The 15,455-nt window shown below is 33.2% G+C and overlaps 1 protein-coding gene across 9 annotated transcripts in view; it reads left to right on the forward strand.

The window, feature by feature from the left end:
- LOC116463089 (E3 ubiquitin-protein ligase SHPRH) overlaps nucleotides 1-15,455 on the forward strand; it is an 89,740-nt gene that overhangs the window by 27,650 nt on the left and 46,635 nt on the right. For all 9 annotated transcript variants that reach the window (XR_004246553.2, XR_004246554.2, XR_004246552.2 and 6 more), the window contains exons 12-20: nucleotides 1,621-1,784; nucleotides 1,901-2,157; nucleotides 3,952-4,073; nucleotides 9,838-9,926; nucleotides 10,819-10,911; nucleotides 12,275-12,382; nucleotides 13,291-13,433; nucleotides 14,248-14,421; nucleotides 14,732-14,794. Coding sequence is in view for 6 of the 9 variants with exons in the window: in XM_032146051.2 (XP_032001942.1) it covers nucleotides 1,621-1,784; nucleotides 1,901-2,157; nucleotides 3,952-4,073; nucleotides 9,838-9,926; nucleotides 10,819-10,911; nucleotides 12,275-12,382; nucleotides 13,291-13,433; nucleotides 14,248-14,421; nucleotides 14,732-14,794 (1,213 nt within the window). In the remaining 3 variants the exon portion in view is untranslated. The remainder of the gene's footprint in view (nucleotides 1-1,620; nucleotides 1,785-1,900; nucleotides 2,158-3,951; nucleotides 4,074-9,837; nucleotides 9,927-10,818; nucleotides 10,912-12,274; nucleotides 12,383-13,290; nucleotides 13,434-14,247; nucleotides 14,422-14,731; nucleotides 14,795-15,455) is intronic.

A 15,455-nucleotide genomic window follows, 5' to 3' on the forward strand; every position in this document is an offset into this window, starting at 1 on the left:
CGGGCAACAGAGCAAGACTCTGTCTCAAAAAAAAAAAAAAAAAAAAAAAAAAAGAAAAAGATGAAGCATGTGTGTGCAAAAAGAAAAAAAAATTATGAATTTGAGATTTCGGCAAGTTGAGTTTGAGACGGCTTTGGGACCTCAAAGAAGAGGTAACATACAGCAATTGAATTGATTTGGGCTAAAAATATAAATCTGTGGACCTTTGCATAGCAGTGATGCGTTGGTTCTTTCAGATGTTGCTAACTCCCAGCAACCATCAAGGTAACTTAATTCAATCTAAATATTTGTTGAACATCTTCAGAATAAGTGTTGTAGGTGTGGGAAGGATATTTTTATTATTATTTTATGGCTTCTGAAGAGAGTATATGCCCATTTTGGAAAAATTTGAACTGTACATAAAAGTATAAAGAAAATTACAAGCCGGACATGGTGGCTCACACCTGTAATCCCAGCACTTTGGGAGGCTGAGGTGGGAGGATCACTTGAGCCCAGGAGTTCGAGATCAGCCTGGGCAACATAGGGAAGCCCTGTCTCTACAGAAAATAAAAGAATTAGCCAGGCATGGTGGCACACACCTATGATCTCAGCTACTTGGGAGGCTGAGGTAGGATCACTTGAGCCCAGGAGGTTGAGGCTGCAGTGAGCTAAGATGGTGCCACTGCACTCGAGCCTGGGCAACAGCAAGACCTTGTCTCAAAAAAAAAAAAAAGAAAATTACAAAATTACACTCATAGTCTTCATTTGAAGACAAAACCACATCTAATCTTTTCTATATAGATGTTTATATATTTGAGCTTATTTTGCATGCACAATTTTATATTCCTTTTTTTTTCCACTTAACATCATATCCGAAGCAGTTTTTCATAAGTCCTCACAAATAAATATGTGGAAAACAGTTTAGGGTATGTTAAGTGGGCAGGTGGAAGGGAATAGAATATAAAATTGAGTGTGCCCAGTAAAGAGATAAACAAGAAGTCTCAGGCTCTAAAGCTAACAAATACAAGGCATGCTGAATCAGAAAAGAAAAATAGTTCTATTTTGTGGGATTACCATAATTTATTTATTTGAGTCATTTTTCTACATATTGTTGCTATGAATATCACTGTGTAAGTGAATCTTATCTATATTTTTATTACTCTCTTAGGCTTCTAGGAGAATTATTAGATAAAGGGTATGAGGAATATTGCATCAGAGAATATTCTTCATGTCATCTGTGTGATTAGAAATTCTTTTTTCCAATCCAGCAAATCTTGCATCTATTGGTTTCAGAGCATGGTATTTCTTATATACGTCTTACCAAGTACATTCAGTTGAGTGGTTTTTTGGTTTAACTTCTGATAGAAATTTCAGATTTTTGAATTAAGTATAAGCTTTGTGTAATGAATGGTTCCATAAACCTAACATTATTTTAGCACCTAGCACAAAACCTAGGGCAGAATAGATGCTCAATAAATATAAATGGAATTGGAATTGAATTTCAGATTTAAGAGCCTATACAGCCTGTATTTCAATTCATGGAAAGTTCTATGTGCTGTGTAATGTCTGTAGAAACGCTTCTGCAAACTGGTAATGAAGTAATAGAGTTATTCTCAATGTACTTTATTTTTTTCTTTTCAGATCTTTTTGGGTTAGTGGTCTTTCTTGGTATTGAACCTTACTGTGTCAAACACTGGTGGGTTCGACTTCTCTATCGGCCTTACTGCAAAAAGAATCCTCAGCATCTCTACAGCTTTATTGCCAAGATACTGTGGAGGTCTGCAAAGAAAGATGTGATTGACCAAGTCAGTACAATAAGTTTTTATTGATAAAGATACTATAAGAGAAAAGAAACAATTGGGATGGAAAGTTAAATTTTTAGATGACATCTTTTTTTTTTTTTTCCTGCTCCTTTTCACAGATCCAGATACCACCACAAACCGAAGAAATACACTGGCTCCACTTTTCTCCAGTGGAAAGGCATTTCTATCACCGTCAGCATGAGGTGTGCTGCCAGGATGCGGTGGTAAAACTCAGGAAGATTTCTGACTGGGCTCTGAAGCTCAGCAGCCTGGACAGAAGGACTGTCACCTCTATCCTGTATCCATTGCTGAGGCTCAGACAGGCCTGCTGTCACCCACAGGCTGTTCGTGGAGAGTTCTTGCCACTCCAAAAAAGGTTTTATTATCAACTTTTTAAAATTGCAGTTGATATATCATAATAGACAATATTTCTGGCCCACAGTTTCATTCAGAGACATGTAACTGAGTTGTCAGTTATTTTTAATGGTGTAGAGGGTTTTCTTTGGTATGGAACCTCATTTGCAATGGAGAATTATCAAAATTATTTTCATGGTTTTGAGCATTTCTCTTTTGCAATGGGTGTGGTTTTTTGTTTTTTATTTTTGTTTTTTTTTTTTCTTTGAGACGGGGTCTCACTCTGTTTCCCAGCTGGAGTGCAGTGGTGTGATTATAGCTCACAGTGACAGCCTCAAATTCCTGGGCTCAAGTGATCCTCCTGCCTCAGCCTCTCAAGTAGCTAAGACTACAAGTGCACACTACTACAGCCAGCTACTATTTTATTTTATTTTATTTTATTTTATTTTATTTTATTTTATTTACTTTATTTTATTTTATTTTTTATTTTTATTTTTATTTTTTATTTTATTTTATTTTATTTTTTGAGATGAAGTTTCACTCTTGTTGCCCAGGCTAGAGTGCAGTGGCACAATCTCAGCTCACTGCAATCTCTGCCTCCTGGGTTCCAGCAATTCTCCTGGCCCACCCTTCCAAGTACCTGGGGTTACAGACATGTGCCACCACGCCTGGGTAATTTTGTATTTTTAGTAGAGACGGGGTTTCATCATGTTCGTCAGGCTGGTCTTGAACTCCTGACCTCAGGTAATCCACCCCCCGCCCCAGCCTCGTGCTGGGATTACAGGCGTGAGCCACCACGCCCAGCCTATTTTATGTTTTTGTAGAGACAGGGCCTCGCTATGTTGCCTGAGCTGATCCTGAACACCTGGCCCCAAGCAGTCCTCCTGTCTCACCCTCTCAAACTGTTGGGATGACAGGCATGAACCACCACACCTGGCCTTGAACACTTCTTTTAAAATTAGGATTATTGTTGAGGTTTTTTAAAAATTATTATTTTGTTGTTTAGGGTTTTGGCTGTACTCCAGATATGAAAGGCTTTTGCTCTTACTTTATTTCATAGTTCCCACATCAGGGAATTAGATTACCATTAAATATTTTCTATCTCTCTGATTATTCATTCTGAGAACATTAAGAAAGTTGTGTTCATAATACTCTATTGTCCCAGAAAGTTTTTGTGAATCAGACTGCAACTCAGGAACTAGCCTTTGGCTATAAGAGATAGAAAAAGGATTCAGTTTTGTCTTTGCTTTTAAGCAGGTTATAGACAAATAAAGGAAATGATGAAAATTACAGATTTCTAAAATATGAAGTGAACATGGTAAATTTCAAAAGATATACGTACAAATTGCTGTGTACAGTTAGAGTCTGAAAACAATTTATATATGAGTGGTTAAGGTTAGACAGCCTTTTGAAGGAATGGCATTTAACCTTAGAGGATCTTCATTTTTTACTGATTAAAAAAATATTCAGGCTCAAAGAGGTTTTCTAATTAAGTTGCAGTGCTAGGATTCAGAGTCAGTCTTACATTTTAATACCTGTAATATTTCAAATATATTATGTTGTACTTTGTACTTGAGGAAGATTTTTCTAGTTTTGTTCTCCCTTTACTGAAATGGGAAAAACTTAAAGATGTGATCAAATAAAGGTACTTATGTGGGAAAAAATAATGGTAAAAATTGAGGTGGAAAAAAAATGCTAGAGATACCACAACTACTGCGAGTCTCATACACTCTTGATCATGTGTGATATAACACTCCCACTGAAGTAACACTTGGGATTTTCTTTCTAGTTTTGAACAGTCTACCTTTTCTTTTAGCACCATGACAATGGAAGAGCTGCTGACATCTTTGCAGAAGAAATGTGGAACTGAATGTGAAGAAGCACATCGACAGCTAGTTTGTGCTCTCAATGGCTTAGCAGGCATTCATATTATTAAAGGTAGAAGGTGATTGCTTTGTTATCTCTGATTCTTCCAAACACTTCCTGAGGAAGGTTAATTATAGAAAAAATAGATTTTGATTTTTTGGGGGGGATTTTTCCCCCAAAAAGATACTTTCACACACTACTGAATATAGTTTAAATAGGTTCAACTTAATAGAGAGCAGTTCATAGAACGTTTCGAAAACCTTCAAAGTTTACATATGATTTAACCAAACATTTCCATTTTTAGTTCTTTTTTAAGGAAAAGAGGATACACAGATTTCTCTTTAAGTTGTTAATCTTAGACTTTAATAGTTTAATAGTAAACAACTGTAAACAGTCCAAATGATTAGAAATAGAAAAATGGTTAAATTTTGACACATTAAAGGAATTATTGTTCATTGATTTAAAAATAATAGTTTGTAGGATCATTTTTTCAGCAAATATTTGTGCGCCACACCTAATCTAGGTAACGATGATATGGTAAATAAAGTAACTCTGATCTTGCAGACCTTAAATTCTTACAGAGGGTGACAAGTACACACACACCCTCCCACACACACACAGAACGTATATGTGTAAAGTTACAGTGTTATATATTATGCACAAAATTAAAGCAGTTTAGAAAGAGCATCTTATATTTACATGGAAGAGTATTAGTGGCTTCTCTATCTCTCACGGATCACTTTTTTTGCATTAGGTCTAATATCTTACAAACTGTCATTTCATATATTTTGCCTGTTATTGTAGTTTTTACAGGAAAGAGTAAATCCATTCTCTGTTACTCTATCTTGGCTGGAAGCAAAGTTATATAACTGGCACTTTTAATAAGCACCATATAGACACACCTTTCCATATAAATATGAGAAACATTAAAACTGTATTCCTTAGGTTCAAGAGTAAAGATGAAGTGTGTTAAGTAGAAACATTGAAAACATGCAGTCAAACTTCTGGAAATCAAAATTTCAATGTCTAATATAGAAAATTCATTTAATAAATAGAAGATTAGACACCACCTAAGAAAAAAATCAATAAAGTCAAAGTATAGAATAGCGATAGAAACTCTTCAACATGAAAAACAAAAGAAGAAGACTGAAAATTTTGAAAAGAGCATCAGTGAGGTTGTGGACAACTTCACATGGCCTAATATAAATGTGTTGGAGTCCCCAAAGGAAAAAAAAAAAAAATATATATATATATATATATAGTGAGTTTTATATCATGTAAATGTACAATGTGCAAAAGCAATAATACAAAGTCTGTGGGGAGACATGGGTGTGTAATATTGTAAGATTATTATCCTATATATGAAGAGGTATATTATATGAAGGTAGACTGTGACAAGCAAAGAATATACACCCTACAGCCACCACTTTAACGTACAACAAGGAGTTAGAGGTAATAATCCAAAAGAATAGATAAAAATAAAAAATCAGGCCAGGCACGGTGGCTCATGCCTATAATCCCAGCACTTTGGGAAGCCAAGGTGGGCAGATCACAAGGTTAGGAGATTGAGACCATCCTGGCCAACGTAGTGAAACCCCGTCTCTACTAAAAGTACAAAAATTAGCTGGGCCTGGTGGCATGCGCCTATAGTCCCAGCTACTTGGGAGGCTGAGACAGGAGAATCACTTGAACCCCAGAGGCGGAGGTTGCAGTGAGCCGAGATTGCACCACTGTACCCCAGCCTGGGCTACAGAGCGGGACTCCATCTCAAAAAAATAATAATAATAATAAATAAATAATAAAAAATCTTCAAAAAAAAAGGAAAAAAGGGTGCAAAAAACAAATGAGATGATTAGAAAACAAACAGCAAGATGGTAGATTTAAAAACAAGCTTATCAGTGATCACGTAAACTGTAATGGTCTAAATATCCCAATTAAGAGGCCTGGATTGTCAGACTGGATTAAAAACGATAACCATCAATATATTCTCTATAAGAAACCTACTTTATATTTAAAGATGCAAATGTAAGAGGATGAAAAAAGATATGTTAACACTAATCAAAAGAAAGATAAAGCCACTATATTTCTATCAAGTAAAATAGATTTCTTATTAATACTGCCTGCTAACTGATTGTACCACTGGAGCTTCCAAAGTAGATTTCAGAGCAAAGAATATTACCAAGGATAAAGGGTGTTACTTTATCACTAGAGAAAAAAATTCTAAGTATTAGTGTACCTAAAACAAGAGTTTCAAAATAAATACTAAAAACTGATAGAATTATAATGAGAAATAAACAAGTGCGTAATTATTGTCAGATTTCTACATCCCTCTCTCAGTTATGTATAGAATAAGTAAAAAATAAGTGAGGGCATACATAGTTCAAACACTGCTGTCAACCAGTTGACCTAATCAGTATTTATTGACTACCCAACCAAAGAGGAGTATATATTGTTTTTAAGTACACATTAAATGTATATGAAGATAGGGCATATTGTGGGCTGTAAAACAAGGCAGTAAATTTCAAAGGAATCATGCTTATAGAGTGTGTTCTGTGCCCACAGTGGTAGATACCAATAACAGAAGGAAAACTGGAAAGTCCCCAAATGCTGTGAAATTAACACACTTCTAAACCTTTGGGTTAGAAAATAAAAGGGAAAGTAGGAGATACTTTGAAGTGAATAAAAATGAAATATCAAAATTTGTGGGATGCAGGAAATCAGTTATTAAAAAGAAATTCATAGAATTAAACATGTACTAGAAAAGAAAAAAGTTTCATATCGGAGACTTCAGCTTCTACCTTAAGAAATTTTTTAAAAAAGTACAAAGAAATCAGTTGCCCAAAGAAATGTGTGCTTTTTGTAGAATATAAGTAAATATTCTTACATTAAGCCTCTTTGAGTAGCCCGTCTGTAGTTGTTAGCTCTTTAGCATAATAGAACCAGAAATGGAAAGTGTCTCTTACTGTGCTAGATACTTGGGTAGAGTTATAAGGATTCTCAGAAGCTGAGTAGAAATAGCTCTAAACAAGAACTGAATAGGATGGGACTTCTTACATACTGCAGTTAGAACCCTGTGAAATGGTATATATTGTTCAAGATTTCTGATCTTCAGTGTCTTTGTCAGTAAAATATTACAGGTGCTTTACTTACCTCAACTATTGTTCTTAATACAAAATGTGGAAGCACATTGAAAACTTTATAAAAACAGAGATGAAGAATGATGTTATTGATTATGGTAATATGAAGATTACCTCAGATTCTTACCACTTTCAACCTGCTCACAATGTAAATTCTGTTATCAATATCTAATAGAAAAGGGCCTATTATTATATTTTCTTGTTAAATTGTTCACATATAGTACACGTAACTTTGTGTGCAAATCTTCCCTCTAGGGAATTCCCTAGAAAGTCCTCAATTTAGCTAGCAGTGTATTGTTGATTATTAAGAGAAATCTTCCACCAGAAAGTCCATTAATAGAGGACATGTTCCTTCTGAATTTAATTGTAATTTTCAACTTAATTGTAATAGATTTGCTGCTTTTAGTTTTTATTAACTTCATAGTGATGTTAAACAATATTCATTTTTTAAAGTAACATTACATATATAACTTACATAAATTAGATTCTTCTAATGTGAAGATCAGACAGTGAAGGTCTGACTTTTAAAAGAAATCTAAAATTAATTTCAAACTCTAAAAGATTTGCTTATATTATATGTAAATAAATACGTATGATGCATTAATACATATTCTGAGATTCTCCTTGACTGGTATTAAACACATTTTATTATTCCAATTTTGAACATTGTGTTTTCTGCAGATGATTTTTGGACAAAAATTAGCTTGACAATATGAGATCCACCAGTTTACTTAGAAATATTAGCGCCATCAAGTGGCTGAGAATGGGATTTCCAAATTTGACTTAAACCTTTATAACATTGAATATGGGTTTTTTTTATCTTCCTCAGAAAGCATGTCTTTTTAAAAATAAACATGAAAAACCAGGTATTATAGTGAATAGATCAAATTCAGCTGCTTTACATTATAGCTTAATCACTATACTTTATGTAAAAGGTATGGTAATTATGAAGAGAAAATTGTTAAATGAATTCTCTATAAATGATAGTATAAATACTGATAGAATTCGTAATGTCCTTTGAAAAGCTTTAATCAAGACTCTTAACTAAAAAAAGAGAACTCACTGTGAAGATAATTGAATGTTAATGCCTACGTTATAAAGTAACTTTATTATTGTGAAAATAATCTTCTCCCTTATTTAAAGGGAATAGAAATTGGCTGACTACAGTTCTTTGATAATGTGTGTTTTAAAAAGCTTTGTGTTAGCTAACTAATAGAACTAGATATAAAGCAATGGTATAAGAGCTGTTGTTCCAAAAATTTGTTTTAAATTAGGTGTTTTGCACAACACTGGATATACATAGTGCCACTGAACTACACACTTGAAAAGGGCTGAGATGGTAAATTTTATGTATATTTTACCAAAATTAAGATATGTATGTAAACTTATATATGAGCTAAAAAAAGAACCAACTTCAAAATTTACAAAGGTTTGCATATATATATATCTCATTGTAACTATGAACGTGGTCCTGATTACATGATATTCATAAAACCAGCTTGAAGTTTTTTTTTAAAGCAAGTATGTGTAATACTTAGGAAAAAAACTTTCTCAGCAAATAAAAGCTAGAACATCTCTGTACCTTTTTTTGGTATGGATTGCATGGTTTCACCAGTGTTAGGTTTTTACTTTAATAGTATTTATAATTTACCTGTCTTGAATTTTACAAGCAGCAATTAAGATAGAGTCTATTATTCAAGCCATTAAAAATGTTCATCTCTTATTTTATTGAGGTATCATCAAACTTTCTGTGTAAAGAAGCAGATAATACATAGGCATTGCAAGCCATAAGATCTCTGCGCAACTATCAGCTTGGCTGTTGTAGTACAACAGCAGCCACAGGCAGTATAAAAACAAATGAGCAGAGCTAGGTTCTAATAAAACTATGGACCCTGAAATTTAATTTTCACATGTCACGAAATATTTTTTGAATTTTTTTTCAACTATTTAAAAATGTAAAATTCATTCTAAGCTGATGTGCCCAACAGATAGGCAGAGGGTAGAAATGACCCATGGGCCATACTTTGCCAGCCTGTGCTTTAATCAATACTTTCTGAATTGCTTTATTTGAATGAGGTGCTAATTATGAACAGTAGAAAACAGCATACATCTCAGACTAACTATGGTTTGTGTGACCAGAAGAAGAGGGAGATCCCTGAGTTTCTGATATGAAGTTTTTAATTGCAAATTATTTGGCCTAATACCAAGAACAGTAATAGTGACCAAGAATAGTATATTTTTCTGATGATTATGTGTAGGTTGGTCAGTGTCTTAAATTTTTTTTTATAAATAATCTATAATTACCTTAAGTTTATCCTTAATTTCAGACATCATAATGACTACTGATTGCCACCCTTCAGCAAGAGGAAATTTTTTTGTCTAAATTAAAAGTTTATCCAATAGCATAATCTCAAAACATTACAAACAGGTTTGATTATAAACATATTTCAGTATAATTTTAAAACATTATAAATGTAATATAAGAACATTATATTCCATGGAATTAAAAAAGGACCGTACTCACCCTTTTTTAAAACTTGGGCAATCATATTAATACCAAGTCAAATTTCTTTACTTAAAAAAATAGTTATAATCATTACGTTTTATTTTTACAGTATTCTTAAATAATGGACAACTAGATGACATTGGGAGCTAAATATGTGACTCTCTTATGCTTTAAATACATTTTAATTCTTTAGGTGAGTATGCCTTGGCAGCAGAATTGTACAGAGAAGTGTTGCGCTCCTCGGAGGAACACAAAGGAAAACTCAAAACTGATTCACTTCAAGTAAGTGAAAGCTAAACAATTTCGTAGGTATTCTGTTTGTTTTTTAAACAAAATAATTGTTCTGAATGTTTAAGAGGATAAATGGTAACAAACAGTCATAATCACTGGGTGAAACTTGGGATTCAGTCTTCTCAATAAGCATTTTCGGTGATTTGTATGTACACTAACATTTGAGAATCACTACTATTCCATTCAGGGAAGTTTTGGGCACAAGCATGACAAGATAAGTCTAAATAAGCTACAGTTAAAAATAGTTCAAAGTACTCGTACTTCCAAGAGTAGGTCAGTTTTATCACTTTTACATATGAATATCAACATGTTTATTCACATGGTTTTCATTAAAAAGAAAAGGAACTAAGCAATAAAACCTATCTAATGATAATTTTTAGAGGTCTTTAGGGAGATTTGGATATTTTAATTATAACACTTATTTCTCTTTCCCTTCTTGGATCTGTCATTGACTCATATAGACAAGGCTCTCTAACTAAATAGGAAGTAGAGATGGGTTTATTAATTTTGGCAAGTTTAGGTTTGAGTCCCAGGTAAGATGTCATTACCATTCAGAATATTGACCTTGGGACTGACTAACATGTTCACAGGTATCAGAGTGGATATTTAGAGGAATGTATGGAAAAGTGGAGGGAGAGGAAAAATTAAATATAAATCTTATATTCTGCATGGATAAGGGTTACAAAAGGCAGGTCCTAGAGCTTAACACCCTTCTCTTGAGTAAAGAAAACAAAGTAGTAGTACTCAGATTGTTTTATAGGAAAAGTATTTGGTGATATGATCTTAATGTGGTGTTAGTGTTCTGTGTGCCATATTAATACTAGGTTCTCTTCAGAGTCTTCTGCATTGACTGTCATAATTATTGCCTTTGATATGTTTGTAGAGACTTCATGCTACCCATAACTTGATGGAATTGTTGATAGCCAGGCACCCAGGGATACCACCTACCTTGCGTGATGGCCGACTTGAGGAGGAAGTAATTATTATTTTCTTCATTCTGTCTATAAAAGTATATTTTCTTCAAACTTTATGCTCCATATAGTTGATATATCCTAGGACATACAACATATAAATAAATGTAATCATGTTTTCCTGTTACTTTGATGTTTCAAATTTTGTTGTGATTTTGGGTAGCAGAGAATGGCAGCAGTACGTATTATTTGGCTTCTCTGCTGATCTACCTGCAGTTATCTGATAAACGCTTGTTGTAGATATGGCTGTTGGTAGCCAACAGAACGGGATGTAAATAAATGAGTTTTAAAAAGGAAACTTTGATCTCATGGCAGATCTACAAAAGATGTAGCTTAGTAAATATACAAACTTTTGCACTTTCTCCACATTTCTGTGTATTTTTTAAGGGGGTAAATAAAGTCAAATTTTTCGTGGTAGTTCTCTCAAAGAAGTTTCCTCTACAAAAAGTGTTGCCTGTTTTTGAAAAGAATGACATCGAAAAGAGTGATATTATAAATTATTTTACTATAAATTGTTAATAGCTTATTATGCAGATTCTTCCAGGGATTTTAGTGTTGTTAAACATTAAAGAGCTAAAATCAAAAGAGTAGGTATGTTTGAAATGTATCGAACCTGTAAGTGGAGCCTTTATTTGAGTCAACAGGATAAAAAATGAGATTATATAAATACGCACAGCCTTTTTGCACTGGTTGTTTTGGGTGCGGAGGTGCCCTGGCAAACTATTTTAATTAACAAAAATTTTATATATTTATGAGTAGAGAGTGATGTTTTGATATATGGAGACACTAGAATAGCTAAATCAAACTAACATATCGATTACCTGTTTCCTCTCTTTTTATTTTTATTTGTGTGTGTGTGTGTGTGTGTGTGTGTAGTGAGAACATTTAAAATCTACTTTCTTAGGGCTTCAGCATATGAATTTGGGGGAAACAAAATTCAGTTCCTAACACCTATATTACTGTATATTCTCAAGGATTATTTTTAAACTGCAGTAACTAAGAAATTTTAATCACTAAATTAGCCAAATTTTAGAAAGGTGCCTTTGCTTTGCCTATCATTTGAAATATTACTGTTCTTTTTTTCCCCTCTTTGCTTATCTAACTAAAAAAAAAATTTAAATGAAAATTTGGCAAACAAATCTTCGGTGTTTCTTAAATTTTGTTACTTGGACAGGTAAATTTTGTTAACTTCCATATATAAGGAATTTTTAGTGTGACTTTTATGTTCTCTACAGTATACTTGTACTTTTATGTTTAAATGCAGTTAAGTAGCTTTAAATGTATAAAATGACCCATTCTTTTTGAAACATCATACTGAATTATATTCTAGATTGGGAGTGAAAGTTTATATTTTCTGTTTCAACACAGGCCAAACAGCTGCGAGAGCACTATATGAGCAAGTGTAATACAGAAGTTGCTGAAGCCCAGCAAGCTTTATATCCTGTGCAGCAGACCATCCATGAGCTTCAAAGAAAGGTACGCCAAAATGCAGTGTTTCTTACTTGTATTTGTCTCCAGATATCATTTTGAGTTTTGGCTTTTTGGTGGGGAGAAACTTGAATTTCGTATACATTTTGGAATCCTTAGCACCTAGCACATTGCCTGACCCACAACAGATGCATAAATAAGTCAACTATTTTGAGTTCTCTTTCTTTTGAACTCATGGGTTTTCTCTTACCTTGAGTATATAACAGTTGTCTTTTGAAGAAAGTAAAGACTTCTATAACCTCCTTTTTATCTTGTTTCTGAGATGTTTTAAAATGTTAATACATTAGAACCACAAGTATTTTTCCTGCAGAATATATACCACTTGTCATTTCTAAAATTTCAGTTTTATGAAATCAGTAGCAAAATCTAAAGAGGTTACACAAATACACTTTTATTTTCAGTTTTTAAATCAGGTGTTGCAAATTTTTGTCTTTCTAATTCATTCATTATTTAGTATTCTGGGATATAATTTTGTTAGTTATCGTGGATTATTCATTAAGTAGAATCTAGTTCAATTAGTTAAAGATTAGAATGAACGCTTTCTTTCTTATGCTGATAAAGAGACCTGTGACCTTTTCACATATGTAGAATGAGTACTGAATTTTCATTTGGTGTAAACAGTTTTTTTAGTTACAGCTTTGTTATATAAATGCATTCAATAAATTCTCATTTATCCAGAGTAGTTAGGAAATAGGGATTTCTCTTTAATTGTGTTTTCAAAAGAGGAAGCGAGCATTGTACATGGAATATGTATACTTGTCTCCCCTCTGTGATAGTCCCTTTGAGAATAGCATTTATTACTTTCTTTGAATTTTGGCATCACCCTGCCCAGTGATGGAAGCTTAGTGAGTACTAAAAAAAATGTATTAATTGATTAACTGCTACCTTTTTTACAGATTCATTCTAATTCTCCTTGGTGGCTAAATGTGATCCACAGAGCAATAGAATTTACTATTGACGAGGAGCTAGTTCAGCGAGTGCGAAATGAAATAACCAGCAACTACAAGCAACAAACTGGCAAGCTTTCTATGTCAGAGAAGTAAGAAAACAGGAAGAAAAAGTATCTACTTATAACTTTAAAAGCAAAGAAATCCTTGTATTTTCTAGTGTCTAATTTCTCATTATTATCGGCCTTTTTTCTCCATTCATAAACCTATACAGACACATTCGTACTTCTTTTTTGCAGCCTTTTTTATTCACACTTTATCAAAATGGTTATAGATACTATAATTGGGTTTAACTCCTAACTGCCACATACCTTTATTACTTTAGTTACTTTAATATTTTACTCTTCATAATGTGAGCACATTAGTAACTATTGAAATTATACAGGAAAAGTGCTTGGCAAAGTGCCTCGTATATAGTGCATAATTACAGATTTAATTAAGTATATATACATATATATATATATATATTCAACCAAGGAATATAACTCTTAGCCATTTTTCTTCTTTCTTCCCAATATTCTGCTTTTATGTTTCATCCTGCAGGCACCTCCTCATATAGAGCAAGGATGTCAGGAGGGCTGTCTGTAATCAGGCTTAAAACGGAAGAATGTGGCAGTCGTACACTTTCAAAGATATCTGAGACAGACATACATTTTTCATGCTCTTTTTCAGTTCCTGAGCACAGGACTATCAAATTTTTTTGGTATCTTTTACAGTAGATAGCCCAATATTATACTTTGAATACACTCTGAAGGAAAACTCACTCAAATGTTCTTGGTTAAAAAAAAAAAACAAAACAGCCAACAGTTTCTTTAACACTTTGTTTGGCAACCATTTTCTGAATTTGAGGAAATTGACCTGTTATTGTTTTCTTTGTATTGTGTGTGGTGCTGGTGTGGGAATCAGGTTCCGTGATTGCAGAGGTCTTCAGTTCTTACTTACAACACAAATGGAAGAGCTAAATAAATGCCAGAAGCTGGTAAGAGAGGCTGTAAAAAACCTGGAGGGACCTCCATCTCGTAATGTTATTGAGTCTGCAACAGTCTGCCACCTCCGACCAGCCAGACTTCCTCTCAACTGGTAGGTAATAGAAGAAATCATACAATGAAATGGTACCATTTCTTTAAACTAGATTTCTTAGAGAAGAAACAATTGACTCATATAGTAAAGGTTTTTTTATTTTAATTGAGACAGAAGTAGAAAGAGATGTATTAATCTAATTTAAAGAAAAAGTCTCAAGGACAAGGTATGAAAAACCATGTGATTTTTTTTTTCTAAAATGGCATATCTAGTAGAAAGAAAAATGAAGTCAAAATATTAAGCTTCTCCTTAAAATTACCAGATTGCTGGTTATGTTTGTGAATATTTCTGTTAATCTCTTTTTTTTCAGCTGTGTCTTTTGTAAAGCTGATGAATTGTTCACAGAGTATGAATCAAAGCTATTTTCCAACACGTAAGTTCTCTATTTGATTATTACCCGTCAAGAAAATGAAACATTTTGCAAGACTCAGTATTTGATATGACTATATTTTCCCCCACAGTAATCTTTATTATATTGTTTCTTTAATTAAATCGATTAGTACACCTTTGGTATTTGATTGTTTAATATGCCCAATTTTACCTATCCAGCAGTTACCCCCTAAATGTTCATAGTGTAGTAATATATAATTAATTGAGATGCAGTTTTGCAGAGTGGTAAAATCCCTGACTCTAGAGTCCAATGGATTTGAATTATACAGATTTTGCTAGCATTTTACTACTATTCAAGTTAGAACTCATAATGTCCGGCATAACTTCTTCAAAAATAAAGAATGACACAATCAAATATGTTATTACTTTAATAAAACCATAAGTAAACATTGTCACAAACACCTGGCTTCTCAGAGGGAAGCTTGTTAGAATAATAAATGTATCCACTTTCATCCAGGTGTGTTACTATTCTATTTTAGGTCAAATCTTTTTCTGTTATTACTGAAGTAAATAATACATTTCTTCTTGTTTCTATCCAAATTCTGTTTATTCGTCTCCAACAGATATAACTTATCTAAAATAGAAATTTTCCCCAATATTTCCTTGCCAGACGTTCACTTCTGCATGTCAAGGAAGAAAACAAG

Source organism: Hylobates moloch, unplaced genomic scaffold (assembly GCF_009828535.3).
Source record: "Hylobates moloch isolate HMO894 unplaced genomic scaffold, HMol_V3 SCAFFOLD_27, whole genome shotgun sequence".
NCBI lineage: Eukaryota > Metazoa > Chordata > Mammalia > Primates > Hylobatidae > Hylobates > Hylobates moloch.